This window comes from Schistocerca serialis, chromosome 6, assembly GCF_023864345.2.
Source record: "Schistocerca serialis cubense isolate TAMUIC-IGC-003099 chromosome 6, iqSchSeri2.2, whole genome shotgun sequence".
NCBI lineage: Eukaryota > Metazoa > Arthropoda > Insecta > Orthoptera > Acrididae > Schistocerca > Schistocerca serialis.
In genome coordinates, this window is record NC_064643.1 from 375,360,302 (window position 1) to 375,380,203 (window position 19,902).

At 41.0% G+C, this 19,902-nt stretch overlaps 1 protein-coding gene across 2 annotated transcripts in view; it reads right to left on the minus strand.

Moving 5' to 3' along the window:
- LOC126484043 (protein misato) overlaps positions 1-19,902 on the minus strand; it is a 93,540-nt gene that overhangs the window by 15,645 nt on the left and 57,993 nt on the right. For both annotated transcript variants that reach the window (XM_050107382.1, XM_050107383.1), the window contains exon 6: positions 1,589-1,902. In XM_050107382.1, the coding sequence (XP_049963339.1) occupies positions 1,589-1,902 (314 nt within the window). The remainder of the gene's footprint in view (positions 1-1,588; positions 1,903-19,902) is intronic.

Below are 19,902 nucleotides of genomic sequence, written 5' to 3' on the forward strand. Positions count from 1 at the left end.
CACAGAGTAAATACTCGATGAGCATGAACAAACACTTACAATATTCTTATTAGAAGCTTTTCATGTAATACAGGCTTTTAGTCTAACAAATAAATCACTGTAGAAAATTATGCCCTGATCAATTGCAGTCTAATATGGTTTCTTAGTGATATGCCCTCCTCTCAAATATATACTATTTTACTATTTCCTCTCACCCCCCCCCCCCCCCCCCCCTGCACCATCACCACCAAAGAAAAAGAAAAAAGGAATCTGTGGTTACGAAGGCCAGGGGGTGATGTTATTTATTTATTTCTTGTGTATGTTTACTGACCATACAGGGTATTGCTCTTCCCAGAGGTAAGCAGTAAGCAGTACACCTATCAAAATACATAAATCTCATTATTTGTTTTTTATATCCAAATAGGCAGTGGCATTATGGTATCCTGCAAAAGCAGTGTTACCTCTAGTTTAACAACAGGATGCAATATCTACTTATAATCCCGTGCAACGATGCCTAAGGTGCTAATATCAATGAGGAAGTCACTCCCCTCCACCTTTCTATCCCTGCTGGAAAACCAGCCATATCTTTCAATGAGTGATAAAGATAACACCTCAATGCTCTCTCAGTACTTCCTTTTTTGGAGCCCATTTTTTGATTTCAACTATCCAGCATTGCTTTTGGCCAAGACAGTAGTAATCTGAGGCAAGCTGCCCATTATCAAATTTCCCACCATTAGTAAACTTTACCAACAGTACCATAGTATTTGTGATACACTAAATATTTCTTGCAAGAGCTCTTATGCCACTACATGGTCACATTTTCAAGTCAGTCACACTTTTTGTGATTTGTATTTCTCTGCTCTATTTCAGTTTAATATTGGTCATAAGTACACCTTCCACTTAAGCATCTCTGCCACCTTTTGCTTTGTCTTAACCTCCTTGATGGAAAGAGGGGAGGGGTATTTATACTTGATGTTCAAGGACACCTCCTTGCTGGTCTGGTGTGTAAACGTAATGCGCCCAATCTCCTGCAAACAATACTGCCTAACATAAAAGCTGAAACACATCTGGCAGACCTGTCTAACTTTGTAATCATTTGTTCATAAAATGCATGCTCAACACTGAACAGTACATCATAATAAACAACCACTCAGGAGTGAATCTGCAACAGAAATAAAATCAGAATTAATTCTTTCATCCCCAATAGGATATTCCATAGCTTGAATGCTGTTGCCTGGTTAAAACTGTGTGCAGTTCTCGTATATCAATGGCATTTTGCAATTAGGCATATGATAATCCTCCTTTTTGTTTCAAAATTCAACAGGAACTCTTGAGATAACACAATAGATCCAGAATTGCTGGAGAAGATGGGGTGGAACGAATGACTTAACCACAAAATAATGGTTAATGTCACACAGTCATGTTGCAGTTAATATTGAAGATAACAGTATTATCATGTTGAATACATTTTCCTTTCTACTATTCCATCTTAGGCTACAAGGCTGTGAATACTCAAAACATATGACAATGTCTTCATGCTGATATTGCTTCTACAGTGGTATCAACAGTTGTTTCTTATTTTCAGGCTGTTCCACTCAATAACACTGACCTTTTAAGTTTAGTGGCAGGAACGCCTCGTAGAGTTAGAGACTGTATCCATATACGGTCCTCTTGTAGTGGACAGCTAGGTGTCAGGCTTTCCCAGAGGGGACCATCCCAATTTTCCAATGTGTCTAGTAGGAAAGCATCTTCTTTTAAACTGAAGGGCAGAGAGAGACTGGCTGCAGCAAACGTTCTGCCAACGCATGATAACCCACTGCACATGTCACCAAGCGAAGATGGTGGTGTTCGCAGTCGCCACGGTAACGTCAAAGTTTCCAGTGCAGCTGCTATCATTGAACTGCTGTGGTATAACAGATCTGCCTTAAAGAAAAAAGAAAAAAACAGTATAATTTACTAACATGCAAAATGCTGACATTGTATTGTCACCTGATAATTTGGTGAAATAAAAACTAATGACTGGAGAGGAAAGAGATGAAGTAGCAACCTACTTATGGAACATTAAAGTATTTTTCCAATACTGTACGGAAGACAAAACTAAAAAGACTAAGCAATCCTGGCACATTTTCATTACTGTAAATATAATGCAAACCAATCAAATTAAACATTATACATTCAACAATTACAATAACTGCCTATTGAATAAATAGCTATCAGTACCATTAGTGTACAGGATGCCAATATTACACTGTCCAATCACATAAATGTGTCCACTTGTCAAAAGCCCGAATAACCAAATGCTGCAGTGCAGATCACTGCAAGACATGCAGAAAGAGAGTCAATGATATTCTGGAAGGTACTGAAAGGGATGTGGAACCAAGCACTTGATGGTCCTACAGATTCTTGAATGGGTTTAAATCCAGGAAGTTTGGTGGCCAGTGGAGTATGGTAAACTCATCCTGAAACTCTTTGAACCATGGATGAACATTGTGTGCAGTGTGCCACATTGCACTGTTTTATTGGAGGATGCCATTGTGCCGAGGAAAAACAAACTGCACACAGTGGTGGACATCGTCCCCAAGGATCAATGCATACTTTTGTTCCTTTTGTTGATCCACTGTGCCTTCCAGAATAAAGATATCATCAAGGGAATGCAATGAAAACATTCCCCAGACTACAAGGCTCCTTTCTCTGACCTGAACTCTTTCTCTGATTGCTGCAGGGTGTTTCACACTGACACACTAATGGCCACATATCCAATGGAGCATAAAGATTCATCTGAAAAGGCCACCTGTGCTACTCAGTGGACATCCAGTTGCAGTACTGGCAGGCAAATTCCAGCCATTGTCACTGATGAACAGCAGTCAGCAAGGGTGCATGAACCAGGTGCCTGCTGCAGAGGCCCATACACAACAATGTCCGCTTAACAGTCATCAAGGAGACACGGTTGGTAGCCCCCTGGTTCATCCATCTGGGTGGTCAGTTGCTCAACTGTTGCACATCTATTCACCTGCCCACATCTCTGCAGTCACTCTTCACTCATTGTCTATGGCGCTGTAATGGTACTTTGACTACCGCGCCACCACCAATACAAAGATATAATTTACGATCGCGCAAGCAGAAGAGTGCTGTGCCAGTGACCGATTTTTATAAATAATTTTGTTCGTCTATTTACTTTTGCGTAGGTTTTTGTTTTTAACAACTAATTGATTACACTCTTTCTCTTGTCTTCATACGAAAGATGTGTAGATGTGTATTTTTTGGCACAAAATTCAAGCTTTCGCAACAAACTGTTGCCTCATCAGGAAAGAGGGAAGGAGAGGGGAAGACGAAAGGAAGTGGGTTTTAAGGGAGAGGGTAAGGAGTCATTCCAATCCCGGGAGCGGAAAGACTTACCTTAGGGGGAAAAAAGGACAGGTATACACTCGCACACACGCACATATCCATCCACACATACAGACACAATATGTCTGCTTGTGTATATATATATATATATATATATAGGGAAAACCCCCCCCCCCCCCCATGGACCTTGCCGTTGGTGGGGACGCTTGCGTGCCTCAGCGATACAGATAGCCGTACCGTAGGTGCAACCACAACGGAGGTTTATCTGTTGAGAGGCCAGACAAACGTGTGGTTCCTGAAGAGGGGCAGCAGCCTTTTCAGTAGTTGCAAGGGCAACAGTCTGGATGATTGACTGATCTGGCCTTGTAACAATAACCAAAACGGCCTTGCTGTGCTGGTACTGCGAACGGCTGAAAGCAAGGGGAAACTACAGCCGTAATTTTTCCCGAGGGCATGCAGCTTTACTGTATGATTACATGATGATGGCGTCCTCTTGGGTAAAATATTCCGGAGGTAAAATAGTCCCCCATTCGGATCTCCGGGCGGGGACTACTCAAGAGGATGTCGTTATCAGGAGAAAGAAAACTGGCGTTCTACGGATCGGAGCATGGAATGTCAGATCCCTTAATCGGGCAGGTAGGTTAGAAAATTTAAAAAGGGAAATGGATAGGTTGAAGTTAGATATAGTGGGAATTAGTGAAGTTCGGTGGCAGGAGGAACAAGACTTCTGGTCAGGTGACTACAGGGTTATAAACACAAAATCAAATAGGGGTAATGCAGGAGTAGGTTTAATAATGAATAGGAAAATAGGAATGCGGGTAAGCTACTACAAACAGCATAGTGAACGCATTATTGTGGCCAAGATAGATACGAAGCCCACACCTACTACAGTAGTACAAGTTTATATGCCAACTAGCTCTGCAGATGACGAAGAAATTGAAGGAATGTATGATGAAATAAAAGAAATTATTCAGATTGTGAAGGGAGACGAAAATTTAATAGTCATGGCTGACTGGAATTCGAGTGTAGGAAAAGGGAGAGAAGGAAACATAGTAGGTGAATATGGATTGGGGGACAGAAATGAAAGAGGAAGCCGCCTGGTAGAATTTTGCACAGAGCATAACTTAATCATAACTAACACTTGGTTTAAGAATCATGAAAGAAGGTTGTATACATGGAAGAACCCTGGAGATACTAAAAGGTATCAGATAGATTATATAATGGTAAGACAGAGATTTAGGAACCAGGTTTTAAATTGTAAGACATTTCCAGGGGCAGATGTGGACTCTGACCACAATCTATTGGTTATGACCTGTAGATTAAAACTGAAGAAACTGCAAAACGGTGGGAATTTAAGGAGATGGGACCTGGATAAACTGAAAGAACCAGAGGTTGTACAGAGATTCAGGGAGAGCATAAGGGAGCAATTGACAGGAATGGGGGAAATAAATACAGTAGAAGAAGAATGGGTAGCTTTGAGGGATGAAGTAGTGAAGGCAGCAGAGGATCAAGTAGGTAAAAAGACGAGGGCTAGTAGAAATCCTTGGGTAACAGAAGAAATATTGAATTTAATTGATGAAAGGAGAAAATATAAAAATGCAGTAAGTGAAACAGGCAAAAAGGAATACAAACGTCTCAAAAATGAGATCGACAGGAAGTGCAAAATGGCTAAGCAGGGATGGCTAGAGGACAAATGTAAGGATGTAGAGGCCTATCTCACTAGGGGTAAGATAGATACCGCCTACAGGAAAATTAAAGAGACCTTTGGAGATCAGAGAACGACTTGTATGAATATCAAGAGCTCAGATGGAAACCCAGTTCTAAGCAAAGAAGGGAAAGCAGAAAGGTGGAAGGAGTATATAGAGGGTCTATACAAGGGCGATGTACTTGAGGACAATATTATGGAAATGGAAGAGGATGTAGATGAAGATGAAATGGGAGATACGATACTGCGTGAAGAGTTCGACAGAGCAGTGAAAGACCTGAGTCGAAACAAGGCCCCCGGAGTAGACAATATTCCATTGGAACTACTGACGGCCGTGGGAGAGCCAGTCCTGACAAAACTCTACCATCTGGTGAGCAAGATGTATGAAACAGGCGAAATACCCTCAGACTTCAAGAAGAATATAATAATTCCAATCCCAAAGAAAGCAGGTGTTGACAGATGTGAAAATTACCGAACTATCAGCTTAATAAGTCATAGCTGCAAAATACTAACACGAATTCTTTACAGACGAATGGAAAAACTAATAGAAGCCAACCTCGGGGAAGATCAGTTTGGATTCCGTAGAAACACTGGAACACGTGAGGCAATACTGACCTTACGACTTATCTTAGAAGAAAGATTAAGGAAAGGCAAACCTACGTTTCTAGCATTTGTAGACTTAGAGAAAGTTTTTGACAATGTTGACTGGAATACTCTCTTTCAAATTCTAAAGGTGGCAGGGGTAAAATACAGGGAGCGAAAGGCTATTTACAATTTGTACAGAAACCAGATGGCAGTTATAAGAGTCGAGGGACATGAAAGGGAAGCAGTGGTTGGGAAGGGAGTAAGACAGGGTTGTAGCCTCTCCCCGATGTTGTTCAATCTGTATATTGAGCAAGCAGTAAAGGAAACAAAAGAAAAATTCGGGGTAGGTATTAAAATTCATGGAGAAGAAATAAAAACTTTGAGGTTCGCCGATGACATTGTAATTCTGTCAGAGACAGCAAAGGACTTGGAAGAGCAGTTGAATGGAATGGACAGTGTCTTGAAAGGAGGATATAAGATGAACATCAACAAAAGCAAAACAAGGATAATGGAATGTAGTCTAATTAAGTCGGGTGATGCTGAGGGAATTAGATTAGGAAATGAGGCACTTAAAGTAGTAAAGGAGTTTTGCTATTTGGGGAGCAAAATAACTGATGATGGTCGAAGTAGAGAGGATATAAAATGTAGGCTGGCAATGGCAAGGAAAGCGTTTCTGAAGAAGAGAAATTTGTTAACATCCAGTATTGATTTAAGTGTCAGGAAGTCATTTCTGAAAGTATTCGTATGGAGTGTAGCCATGTATGGAAGTGAAACATGGACGATAAATAGTTTGGACAAGAAGAGAATAGAAGCTTTCGAAATGTGGTGCTACAGAAGAATGCTGAAGATTAGATGGGTAGATCACATAACTAATGAGGAAGTATTGAATAGGATTGGGGAGAAGAGAAGTTTGTGGCACAACTTGACCAGAAGAAGGGATCGGTTGGTAGGACATGTTCTGAGGCATCAAGGGATCACCAATTTAGTATTGGAGGGCAGCGTGGAGGGTAAAAATCGTAGAGGGAGACCAAGAGATGAATACACTAAGCAGATTCAGAAGGATGTAAGTTGCAGTAGGTACTGGGAGATGAAAAAGCTTGCACAGGATAGAGTAGCATGGAGAGCTGCATCAAACCAGTCTCAGGACTGAAGACCACAACAACAACAACATAGAGGGAAACATTCCACGTGGGAAAAATATATCTAAAAACAAAGATGATGTGACTTACCGCTTGTGTCTGTATATGTGTGGATGGATATGTGTGTGTGTGCGAGTGTACACCCGTCCTTTTTTCCCCCTACGGTAAGTCTTTCCGCTCCCGGGATTGGAATGACTCCTTACCCTCTCCCTTAAAACCCACTTCCTTTCGTCTTTCCCGCTCCTTCCGTCTTTCCTGACGAAGCAACCGTTTGTTGCGAAAGCTAGAATTTTGTGTGTATGTTTGTGTTTGTTTGTGCGTCTATCGACCTGCCAGCATTTTCGTTCGGTAAGCCACATCATATCGTCCTCTATATATATAAGCATTTCTAAAACTTATAAGTTTCTAAACTGCTCACTTACTGCTGCGGTTAAAGTATACCATGTATGGAAAAATGGCATTATCCAAAACTAGCACTGAGGCAACTGTGGTGCTTAAAAAAATCGGTCGCTATATATATATATATATATATCAGTGCTAGTTTTGGATAATGCCATTTTTCCATACATGGTAGACTTTAACCGCAGCAGTAAGTGAGCAGTTTAGAAACTTATAAGTTTTAGAAATGCTTGTATCCTTGGCCTGAAAGCCAATAATCATGTCCTTTTGGATGTCAGATACATCACTCTGTGTCTGCATTGTGACAATGACTGCACTATTTTATGCCCCCCTCCACCCCCCACACCATCCCCGACATACTACGTATACCTTCCCCTGCTAGTGTTTCCACTGGCCATCTGTAAGTGATTATTGCATGTTCACATTGAACACAGATCGTGGTCACTTAAATGTGACTGGACCATATATAAATTCTTAGCCAGAAATTGGAATAGGCTGCTGTCTGAATTTCCATAAAATTGGAACATTTTCGTTATACATCTGGAGAAGAGCAAATTAGTAGCCTGAATATAGACAGAGATTTTGAAACAAAATTTTAAAGTGTAAGTCATTTCCATGGACAGATGTAGACTCTGGTGATAATTTGTTGGTTATTAACTGCAGATTGAAACTGAAGAAATGTGAAAAAGGTCACAGATCAAATGAAAGAACCAGAGGTTGCTGAGAGTCTCAGAGTGAGTATTAGTAGGTGAATGGGTAGCTTTGAGAGATGGGGTAATTAAGGCAGCAGAAGATCAAATAGGCAACAAGACATGACCTGGTAGAAACCCCTGGCTAACATAGGAGATACTGAATTTAACTGATGAAAGGAGAACATTTAAAAACGCAGCAATGGTAAAAGGTAATAGAGGAATCTAAAAAAACGAGTTGGACAGGCATGGCAGGAAGCTGTAGAAGTACACATGACTAGGGGAATGACAGATGCCACCAACAGAAAAATTAAAGAGCCCTTTGGAGCAAAGAGCAGCAGTTATATGAATGAAAAAAGTTCAGATAGCAAGCCAGTACTAAACAAAGAAGGGAAAGCTACAAAGCTACGTAAAAGGTCTACATAAGGGAAATGAGTCCGCAGCTCGTGGTCGTGCGGTAGCATTCCTGCTTCCCACGCCCGGGTTCGATTCCTGGTGGGGTCAGGGATTTTCTCTGCCTCGTGATGACTGGGTGTTGTGTGATGTCCTTAGGTTAGTTACGTTTAAGTAGTTCTAAGTTCTAGGGGATTTTGATGACCATAGATGTAAGTCCCATAGTGCTCAGAGCCATTTGAACCATTTTTTAAGGGAAATGAACTTGAGGGCAGTATTGTAGAAAGGGATGAGGAAGTGAATGGAGTAGATGACATACCCTCAGAATTACTGAGATCCTTGGGGGAGCCAGCCATGACAAAATTATTCCATCTGGTGTGAAAGATACGTGAGGCAGGTAAAATACCCTCAAACATCAAGAAGAACATAATATTTCCAATTCCAAAGAAGGCATGTGCTGACAGTTGTGAATACTACAGAGCGATCAATTTCAAGAAGGCAAGTGCTGACAGGAGCAAATACTATAGAACGATCAATTTCATGTCATGGTTGCAAAATAATTACATGAGTTATTTATAAATGAAACAAAAAAAGTTGTAGATGCCGACCTCGGCAGGGCAGATTCATATGATTCCCAGAGGAATGTTTGAACAAGCAAGCTAATACTGGCCCTATGAATTATTTTAGAAGATAGGTTAAAGAAAGACAAAGCTATGTTTATAGCATTTGTGAATTTAAAGAAATATTTTGACAGTGTGGGCTGAAATACTCTCTGTGAAACTCTGAAGGTAGCAAGAATAAAGTACAAGTTCAGATACAATACTGCAGTTGAAAGGGGTAAAGAACATGAAAGGGAGGCAATGGTCAAGAAGGGAGTGAGCCAGGGTTGTAGCCTATCTCCAACATTATTCAATCTGTATATGATCAAACAGTAAAGGAAATGGAGAAATCTGGAAAGAGAACTGAAGTTCATGGACAAGAAATCAACACTCTACGGTATGCTGATGACAATGTAATTCTGTCAGAGAAGGCAAAGGACTTGGAAGAGCAGTTGAACAGAATCGATAGTGTCTTGAACAGAAGTTATAAGACGAATGTCAATAAAAATAAAACTGGGGTAATGGAATGTAGTCCAATTAAATCGGGCAAAGCTGAGGCAATCAGATTAGGAAATCAGACACCAAATGTAGCAGATGAGTTTTCTTATTTGGGCACCAAAATAACTGATAAAAGAGGAAGAGTGAATCTAAAAAATATATATAAGCATTACGCAGTGTTTTCTAAATGCATTTACCTCGAGTGCAGCCACGTATGGAAGTGAAAAGTGGACAAAAGCACTTCAGAGAAGAAGAGAACAGAAGATTTTGAGATGTGTTGTGAAAGAATGCTGAAGATTAGATGGGTACATCAAGTACCTAATGAGAAGGCACTGAATCTAATTGGGGAAAAAAGAAATTTAAGACACATCTTGATGGAAAGAAGGGTTAGGAGTAAAGGTAACAACTCCTTGGATAGTAGAGGTGTTGAGTCATTGATAGGCACACAAGCAAGACTGAAAATTTTACTAGCTTTAGAGACGAATCATTTTCTTGGATAAGGTATATGTACATACACATGCACATGTAGAACCTGTACAGCTACATTGTGCTGGCTGAATACACAATACTTCAACTACAATTCAGCAGGTAGACTGGCGTGATGGGCTGTGTCAGGTAGAATGGGTTAGGGGAAAAAGAGATGAGGAAAGGGAGGGATGGCTCAGAGGGAGGAAGCAGGTGTTCAAGATAGGAATATGGGAGGGAAAGTCAGCAGGTGCACAGGGCAAGAATTTGACACACAGGCAATGGAATCCGTGTGTTCATGCTGTGAACAACGGTGATGACTTGGGAAACTGGATTGGGAGTAAGTGCCAGAACAGAGGAACAAGAGACTGCGGAGAGGCAGGTCTGGGTGCAATGGGTTAGCAGATATTGAGGCCAGGAAGATTACAGGAACAAAAGATGTGTTGCTCGGTAATCGAGAAAGGTTGATGCCTGCGGCAAACAAGTCAGATGCCATGGGTTGTGAAGCAGTCACTGAAATCGAGCATGTTGTGCTCTGCAGCCTCCGAATGATCAAGTCAGCTCTTGGTCACCGTTTGACATTGGTGGCTATTCAGTTGGGGGTACAAGGGTACAAGTTGGTCAGTGGTCACAGTAGTCATTCCATGTTTTACACACCCCCCCCCCCCCCCTACCATCCTCGATGTACTTTATATACCTTCCCCTGCTAGTGTTTCCACTGCCCATCTGTAAATGGTTATTGCATGTTCACCTTGATCACAGACATAAAAGGCTGTGTGGAAACTGCAGCAGAGCTCGCATATGACATGACTGTTTTCACATGTTGCCCTGCCTCTGATGGACTAGTATAAGCCTACTATGGGACTGGAGATGGATGTGCTGGATGGGTGAATTGGACAGGTACTGCACTTCCACAGAGATACGACTCATATGGTAAGGGGGTGGAAGTATGTGAGACATAGAAACTGACTGGGGTATTATGTAAGGTGGGTGAGTAGCAGAATACACTTTAAGAGCAGTGGGAAGGACTGTGGGGAGGATGTTCCTTGTTTTTGGGCATGGTAATTGGCAGTTGAAGCCATAGCAAATGACCCAGTTCAGTTGCTCCAGTCCAGGATAGTACTGGGTGATGATGGGGATGCTCCTTTCAACTGGTTCTTGGGGTTTGTAGGATCATCAGGTAGGTGGGGGTGAGGATTGGGTGTGGCAAATCTATTTGTGGACTTACTTTTGGGTTTCTGTTAGTCTGTGAAAGTCTTAGTAAGACCTTCAGCATGTTGGGAAAGCGAACCCTCATCACTGCAGGTTCGCTACCGACATGTGGCTGTCCTATATGAGAGTGCCTTTTTGGTGTCGAAGGTGTGAAAGCTGTCAAAACGCAGGTACTGTTACTCATTAGCGAGCTTAATATGGGCAGAAGTATGGATGAAACTATCAGAGGTGGAGTCAATGTCCAAAAAGGTGGCATGTTGGGCTGAGGAGGACCAGTTGAAAGGGATTGGGGAGAAGGTGTTGAGGTTGTAGAGGAACAATTATAGGGTGTCTTGGCCCTGGTTCCAGATCATGTAGACATAATCATTGAACCTGAACCAGGCAAGGGGTTTGGCATTTCGGGAGGCTATGAAGGTTTCCTCTAGACAGCCCATAAACAGGTTTGCATTGGATGATGTCATATGGGTGCCCATGACTGTGCCACAGATTTGTCTGTATATCCTCCTGTCAAAGGAAAAGTAGTAGTGTGTCAGGGTATGATTGGTAAGGTGTGTAAGGAATGTGATAGCAGGGCTGGAGTCAGAAACATTGGAAGAGACAGAGTTCAAGAGCAGCAAGACCATATGCTTGGGGAGGAAAGGGCATGCACAGGCGAGATAGCATTAACAATGACCAGTAAGGACTCTGTAGGTAATGGGATCAGAACAGTTGAGAGTTGGTGAAGGAGGTGGTTTATATCTTTGATATGAAAGGCTAGAATATGGGCAATTGGTTGGGGGTGATAGTTGACGAAAGTGGAAATTCTTTCATTGACAGCACAGGAACCAATTCATAAATTATTTGTCTGACGAGTTAATGCCTTTACTCCTAAATTGTTTCTCTCATAAACTGTAAGCTTCACTCCTAAATTATTTATGTACTGCCAGAACTCCCAATACTGTATGTATATTTAAAATAATATGTGACAATGAGAAAAAGCTTAAATTATGCTTAAATCCATTAAGATAAATCATTTTTACAGAACAACAGAAAAGTGTTTACTTTCTGATATTATTGTCATATTCTGTAAAGCACGGAGGGGACCATCCCAATTTTTCAATGTGTCTAGAAGGAAAGCATTGTCTTTCAAACTGAAGGGCAGAGACAGACTAGCTGCAGCAAACGTTCTGCCAACACATGATAACCTCCTCGAACGAGATAACTGTAACTGCCTACTTGTTTATCACAATGCCCCAAAGCCACTCGTTCTATTTCTTGATTGTTACATACGTGGGAACATAGTCACTTAGTTAACAGACATTGCGCTGGGAGAGAAAGGACACAGATCACCCTCTGCTGTGGAGTCTACATGGCTAATGACACATGTTTGTGTGAATAAAGCAGTTATATGCATGCAGGTGCCATACCAACTGCTGCAAGCAAACACAGAAAACATTTTGAGTTAATATACTTGTAGAATAAAACTGTCAGTAAATATCTCAATTACATTTTACAATAGTATATGTTTAACGTGAACACCCTGTAGTTTGGGATAAATGTAGCATATACTGCTGTCTGTGAAAATCATAGCACTGTAAAGGAATTATCAGAAATGAATGTGTCCCCTTCACGAATAGCATTCTGACTTCTATATTTAGTTTTATTAGCTGTCACATGAGCATTACAAGTGAGTCACCGGTGACAAACTCCCAACATGTACAAATGACTATAAGCCAGCTAATGACCTCTACAGGTAAGAAAAGATAACTGTCATGTAGGAAAGAAAATGAGTGCTCCTAGCAATATTTGTACAAACACTGTACTTTACGATTGTAGGTTCAGGAATGTATCGAAAGATGTTTGCTGCAGTTTCTCTAATGTAAATTACTGTACCCCCCTAAAGACTAGAAAATAAAACAGGTAGTTACAGTTTAATATATTATAAACAACAAAGTTATTAGTTATTAGAAATGGAACATCAGCTCGCCTCAAGGACAGGAGAAGGAAACATCCCCCGCCCCCTTTTCACCCTTTTGTAAGAAACCATCATATTTCAAGTGATTTAAGGAAGCCACAGGCAACTACGATGGCCAGATCAAGATCTGAAACCTGATCCTATCAAATATAAATCCTGTCACACAACTACTGTACCATCTTGCTTAGTCTCTAATTCAGAGCAGTCAAGATCATCACTACAGCCCATCACATGAGACATCCATTCCATGTGATGCTGGTAGATGAACTACAGGAGATGATTTCACCACTACAGTATTTTGTCTGCTTTTGCATTACAACAGCCAAAACCAAAGTAAGGCATGATGAAAATGAAGGTCTGTTGCCAATCAGCACACCACTGTCTATACCGACAAGCTCATTACTGTTGAATTTGTCTTTTGTTTAGGCATCACGAGTATCCAGAGCAAAAGAGTATATTCATGAGGAGATGCGAGTGAACAGGAACCTCACACCAAACAACATTTGAAGCAGTTGTCCATGTTGTGCCACCATTCAAGATGAAGTTCTATCACTATCATTAACAAAATATATCACTCTTTGTATTTAACAAAACACATCTATCACTCTTTGTATTTACTAATTTATTCCAGTGTTTTCAATCCACCTAGTCCTCTCTAGCTCACTATTCCACATACACAAATGACTGTAGTATGATCACAGCCTACAGGGGCTGCAATTCATAAGCCAGCAAATCACATTCACAAATAAATAGATAAGATAGAAAGACTGACCATTTTATCTGGCTCAAATTCCTCAAATATGGCATAAATGAGGTAGTAATGAAATAATGTGCAGATATCTTGGTTATCATGAATGTTCGACACTACACAAAGTTCTGTGCTCCTGTATAATGCATTATACACATAGCTGACATGAATCTTCAGTTTTCTAAAGTTAAGTGGCTTTGTTACTCCAATCAAGTATATGTCATACCTTATGAATTTATCATTTTGATGCTTCTTTTGTTGTGTTGCAATTTTTCATAAAGGTTTATGTATTTTAGTACAGTAGTGATGACTTGAAAACTTGGTCTGCCATGGACATTTACTTTAATATCATCAAGGAACATACATTCATGCTAAATCTAGATCAGCAAGGATATAGGAATTACAAAGGGATGCACTGGTTACAAATAATAAGTAGAAACCCAATCCAAATATGGGCACATACTGGTACGGGAGCAGATGTGTGAGGCACAAACAAAATTTGGTATACTTTTCATAGCATGAGTCGTTATCTCTTATTAAAAGAGAACTTACCGTCTTAACATAAAGACAGATGAGGATAGTTCAAGAGATACCCTTAGCTACTTCTGTACTTTTAATTCAATTAGCTGTCATTAAGTACTTCCATATGCTTAATATTCATGTGTGAACATCTATCAATGTCACGGTATTCCACTACCTGTATGCTGTAATTCTACAGCAAAGTCAAAACAATACCTTACATTTCAAAGAGTACTAAGTAACACAGTACAATGAAAGAGGGAAAGTCAAAAATCTTTCCCAGCATACTATACATGTTTAATTTGCATACCGTGTGTCACACAACTGGTTTGATGAATTGCATACAGGAGTAATTTTCTTAGCTCCAAAGTTATATATGAAGAGCATTCACCTTTCCTAAAAAGCTGCTTCTTCAACACTAATTTTTCACAGAAACTATCTCCAGCCTTTAACCTAAACATTTTCATACAGAAAAACTGCTGTAGTCCTTCATTAGTGTTTTTCACAGCCTGTATCAATTGTAGACAACTGGACTTTTTAAACAGGCTTACATTAGCACCTGCCCCGCTGGTCCCTGTAGTGTATGCAACTTCTGGGCTAGTTAAGCGCATGAGTTTATTTGTGGGGCTGCATTCTCCAAAATCCCCAATAAAAGTGTGCTTCACTATGGATACAGAATCAAAATGACATTATATACAAGGTGTACAACTTTGCTTCTGCCGTTTTTTCCCCAACATTTGAGGCTTTAATGAAACAAATTGGTTACACATGTATCATTCAACATATTTTCCATCGCTGGCCACTACTTTCTCCCATCTTTCAGGCAGTGTGCGAATCCCACGTTGAAAAAATTTTTCATCTTTCAAAGTGATTCACGAATCGACACAATTTGTGACTTCTTCATGAGATTGGAAATGTTAGTCAGCTAGGGCACATGCCATTGATCTAAACAGGTGTTATTCAGAGGGAGCAATGTCTGGAGAATACGGCAGGTGGGGTAGCACTTCCCATTTTAACATTTCCTAGTACGTTTTGACCTCTTTTGCAGTGTGGGTTGAATGTTGTCATGCTGCAAAATCACTTTATTGTGCCTCTTGCTGTATTGCAGCCATTTGTCTTTTAATACCCTGCTCAAACACATTAATTGCATTTGATAACGAGCACCTGTGATTGTTTCACTTTGTTTTAACACCTTACAGTAAATGATGCCGATCTGGTCCCACCAAATGCAGAGCATGATTTTGCAGCCGTGAATATTCAGTTTGGCTGTCGACGAGGAAGCATGGCCGGGATATCCCCATGATTTTTTGTGTTTGGGGTTTTCATCCCTGGTCACAATGTGATGCAGAAATCCCTTCCGTTTTTGCCTCTGAAGCAACTGTTCATAAACATACAAATGCCGTTCAATGTCTCTGGGTTTCAGCTCACACGGGACCCAAGTTCCTTCTTTTTGAATCATATCCATAGCCTTGAGACATTTTGAAATGGCTTGCTGTGTCACTCCCACTAATTGTGCCAATTCTCCTTGAGTTTGACATGAGTCTTCACTCAGCAATGTCTCCAATTCTGCATCTTCAAAAAACTCTCTCTTCCACCACTATGTCAGTCTACGACGTTAAAATCACCATTCTTGAAGTGTTGAAACCACTCACGACACGTTCTTTCACTAATAGCATCCTTACCATACGTACTTGAGAGCATTCAATGAGACTCAGCCGCTGATTTCTTCATACTGAAACAAAACAGTAACACCTCCCGCAAACGACGAGACTTAGGCTCATAAACTGACATTTCCAATCAAGAACAACATCATGATGCAGTCACAAATTGACTACGTTTGAATGAGGTTATGTTGACCAAAGTCCAAGCTAACTGCCTGACATCTGCGATCTGTTTCTTTCGACCGCTACTTACCGTTGTCGCCACCTATCGGCGGAAGCAAAGTTGTACACCTTGTATGTAATGGCTAAGAGTCAGATACAGGTTCTTCCACTAGTTGTCAAAAGCTGTCAGAAAGACAAGAAAGTGTCCCAATCATAGCTATGCAGAAATGCAATCATTTATTAGTCACAAGACGGTCCATAGTCTAATAATAGACATACACATACAGAAAGTCTCAAACAACTGAACACTGCTCTAGTAATGAGATTTTCACTCTGCAGCGGAGTGTGCACTGATATGAAACTTCCTGGCAGATTAAAACTGTGTGCCTGACCGAGACTCGAACTCGGGACCTTTGCCTTTCACGGGCAAGTGCTCTACCATCTGAGCTACCGAAGCATGACTCATGCCCAGTCCTCACAGCTTTACTTCTGCCAGTATCTCGTCTCCTACCTTCCAAACTTTACAGAAGCTCTCCTGTGAACCTTGCAGAACTAGCACTCCTGAAAGAAAGGATACTGCGGAGACATGGCTTAGCCACAGCCTGGGGGATGTTTCCAGAATGAGATTTTCACTCTGCAGTGGAGTGTGCGCTGATATGAAATTTCCTGTCAGATTAAAACTGTGTGCCCGACCGAGACTCGAACTCAGGACCTTTGCCTTTCTTGGGCAAGTGCTCTACCATCTGAGCTACCGAAGCACGACTCACGCCCGGTCCTCACAGCTTTACTTCTGCCAGTATCTCGTTCGCAGGAGAGCTTCTGTAAAGTTTGGAAGGTAGGAGACGAGATACTGGCAGAAGTAAAGCTGTGAGGACCGGGCGTGAGTCGTGCTTTGGTAGCTCAGATGGTAGAGCACTTGCCCGTGAAACGCAAAGGTCCCGAGTTCGAGTCTCGGTCGAGCACACAGTTTTAATCTGCCAGGAAGTTTCACTGCTCTAGTAGTTTATAACATTGCTGGAATTCAAGCCTAGTGCCTTGACGATGGATTTTGTTGGTTCCCCAAAATGAGGGTACAGCAAACAACAGACATTAACAAATGACTGTGTTCAGATCAGACAACAAATTTACTTTTTAAGGAATGCAAAAAATATCCCATTTCCACCACAATAAAAAGAAGAGCAGTGTAAAATGTAAACTTTCACAGTCGTAAATATCACACTTAATAAAAAATTCTGGGCTACTGCACCATGGTTGAACAAATTTCTTGGAGAAGCCCCCAACGTTTCATCCCCATCTGTGAAGAACATCTTCAAGCATGGTTGTAGCTTTTATGAATACCTGGTTCACAACCTAGATCACTGCTGTCTCTAGTGAGCCAGGGTACGAATCAGACAGTTGTAGACGCTACAAATCCTGTTGGAGATATCCACACATGAGGCTCAAATGTTTCATTTCTCCAAGAAGTTCATTTGACCATAGCATAATAACCCAGAAAGAGAAAGAGCACTGCAGCTCTGAACCTGCCACGTGGAAAGCACTGAAGTAATGCTGGAGTAACTGGAAGTGTATTTCTCAATATTCATTGTCTAATTTCAATGCAGGACCACTATCATTGTGTTTACTTCAACAGTCTTTGAGCCGTAGCTGCTGTAATAGCTCCAGTTGCTGCTGACACAGCTCTCGTCTTTCCATTAACTGCAAAAGAGCTGCTTCCATTTTGAAACTAATTCTGCAGACATTCAGATTCATTTAAGTTCATCGTCAATTTTAGATCCATGGTATAAATGCATTTTATTACAGGTACACAGTCAACACAGTAACAGAACATGTGATGCCAGATATTAGTTCATAATCCATCTGTTGGAGTTGAGGAACATATATAAGGAGCAGTCAGATGAAAATGGGACACATGGAAAAACATAAGTAAACTGTTTATCTTTCCAAAAGTAATTACCATAACTTTTAACACATTTGAGACAAGATGGTCAATGCTTTCATGGGAAAATGCTTGCAGTTGTCTATCAAACCATGATTGTAATGAGGCATGTACCTCTTCATCCGAAGAAAATCGACAGCCATTAATGTCTTTTCTCAGGGCTCCCAAAATATGGAAATCACATGGGGAGAGATCGGGACTGTATGGATGATTCCCAGCAACAACTCTGCAGCAGACTTGAAACAACCTTGGCAAAGTGTTGGGCCCACATGTTGCCACGGCTGTCGGGACTACATTGCAGAAGATTTGCTGGGAAGCCTTAAAGGTTATAGTGATTTCTTTTGAAATAATGAGTATTTTACTCACTCTTTTTCCTAGTGTCTTATTTTTGTTTGACTGCCTCTCATATACTATCTGATAAAAGTATCTGGATACCTATCAGTGGACATTAATATGGGATGTGTCCATCCTTTGTCTTTACGATGGTTTGAAATATGCTGGGGACACTGTCAATGAGGTGTCTGTATGTCTGTGGAGGAAAGGAAGCCCATTCTTCCTTAGGAGCCAAAAGTAGAGAAGGTAGTGATGCTTAACATTAGTGTCGGAAGCAAAGTTGATGCTGTAACTAATCTCAAAGGTGTTACATTGACTTTCAAGTCAAGACTCTGGGCTGCCCATTCCATTTCAGGAATGTTACTGTCCGTAAACTACTGCCTCACAGATGCTGCTTTATAACAAGGTCCATTGTCCTGCTGATTCAAACAATCATAAACTCTGTACTATTCCTCTATGTATGCAATATGCAATGCTGTAAAATGTGTTCATGTCTTTTCTTAGTCACAATAAACAGACTGCGCCCTAAGCATGAAAAATATCCTTGCATCTAACACCACCTCCTCTGTCCTTCACTGTTGGCACTACACACAACAGCACTTAATGAGGTCCAGGCATTTGCCAAACCAAACCCTTCCACTGGATTGCTGCAGAGTATAGCATGATACATCATTCCAAATCATTCATTTCCAGTCATCCACTGCCCAGTAGCATTGCTCTTTACACCACCTCAAGCACGGCTTAGCACTGACTACACAAATGTATGGCTTACGGGAAGCTGCTCAACCACTGTAACCCATTCTTTTCAACTTCCTACATTCAGTCATTGTGCTAGCTGGACTGCTGGTAGCACTTGGGAACTCACAAATGAAGCCTTCTGTTGATTTCATGTATTTTTTTAAAACCACCCTTCACAATTCTCAAAGGGTCCTTGTCTGTCAAAACATAAGGTTTGCCTAGTCTTGGTTTATCTGTGATTATTCCTTCACACATCCACTTTACAAGTAGGCGTTGGCGGTCTAGTGGTAAAGTGTGAGCATGGAACTCATAAGGTCTTGGGACTGAATCCTGGTCACACACTAAGATTTTTCAGTCTGCCTTTATGTTAGCCTCCACTTCTTAATAATGTAAAGAAATGCCAGGAATAACAAATGTTTCGAATTTCATGTCACACTGTAGGTCCATTTTCCCCGTTAGGGTTGCTGGGGTATGTTAAGCATGCACAAGTCGCCACAGTGGTGTCCAATTGAAAGAATTGCCAGCAGATGGCTGGAAATTCCTCTCAAGTGATACCCAGCCAGTCAAGCCATTTGAATTTACTTTTTTCACTTCACAATCATTTCAGCAACAGTTGACATGAGCAGCTTAAGAAGAGTTAAAATCTTCCTGATGGACTGTCATTCAAGTGATATCCAATGCTTGAAGTCATTGAGCTCACCAGACTGGCCCATTCTGCTGTTACCACTTCTCTACCTACAACACAATACTCTCGGCCTCCTTTTATAGCGGCAGGTCTGCCTTCATGACATCTAGTGGTAAATTCCATATTACACATGAGTGCCAGGATACTTTTTGATCAGA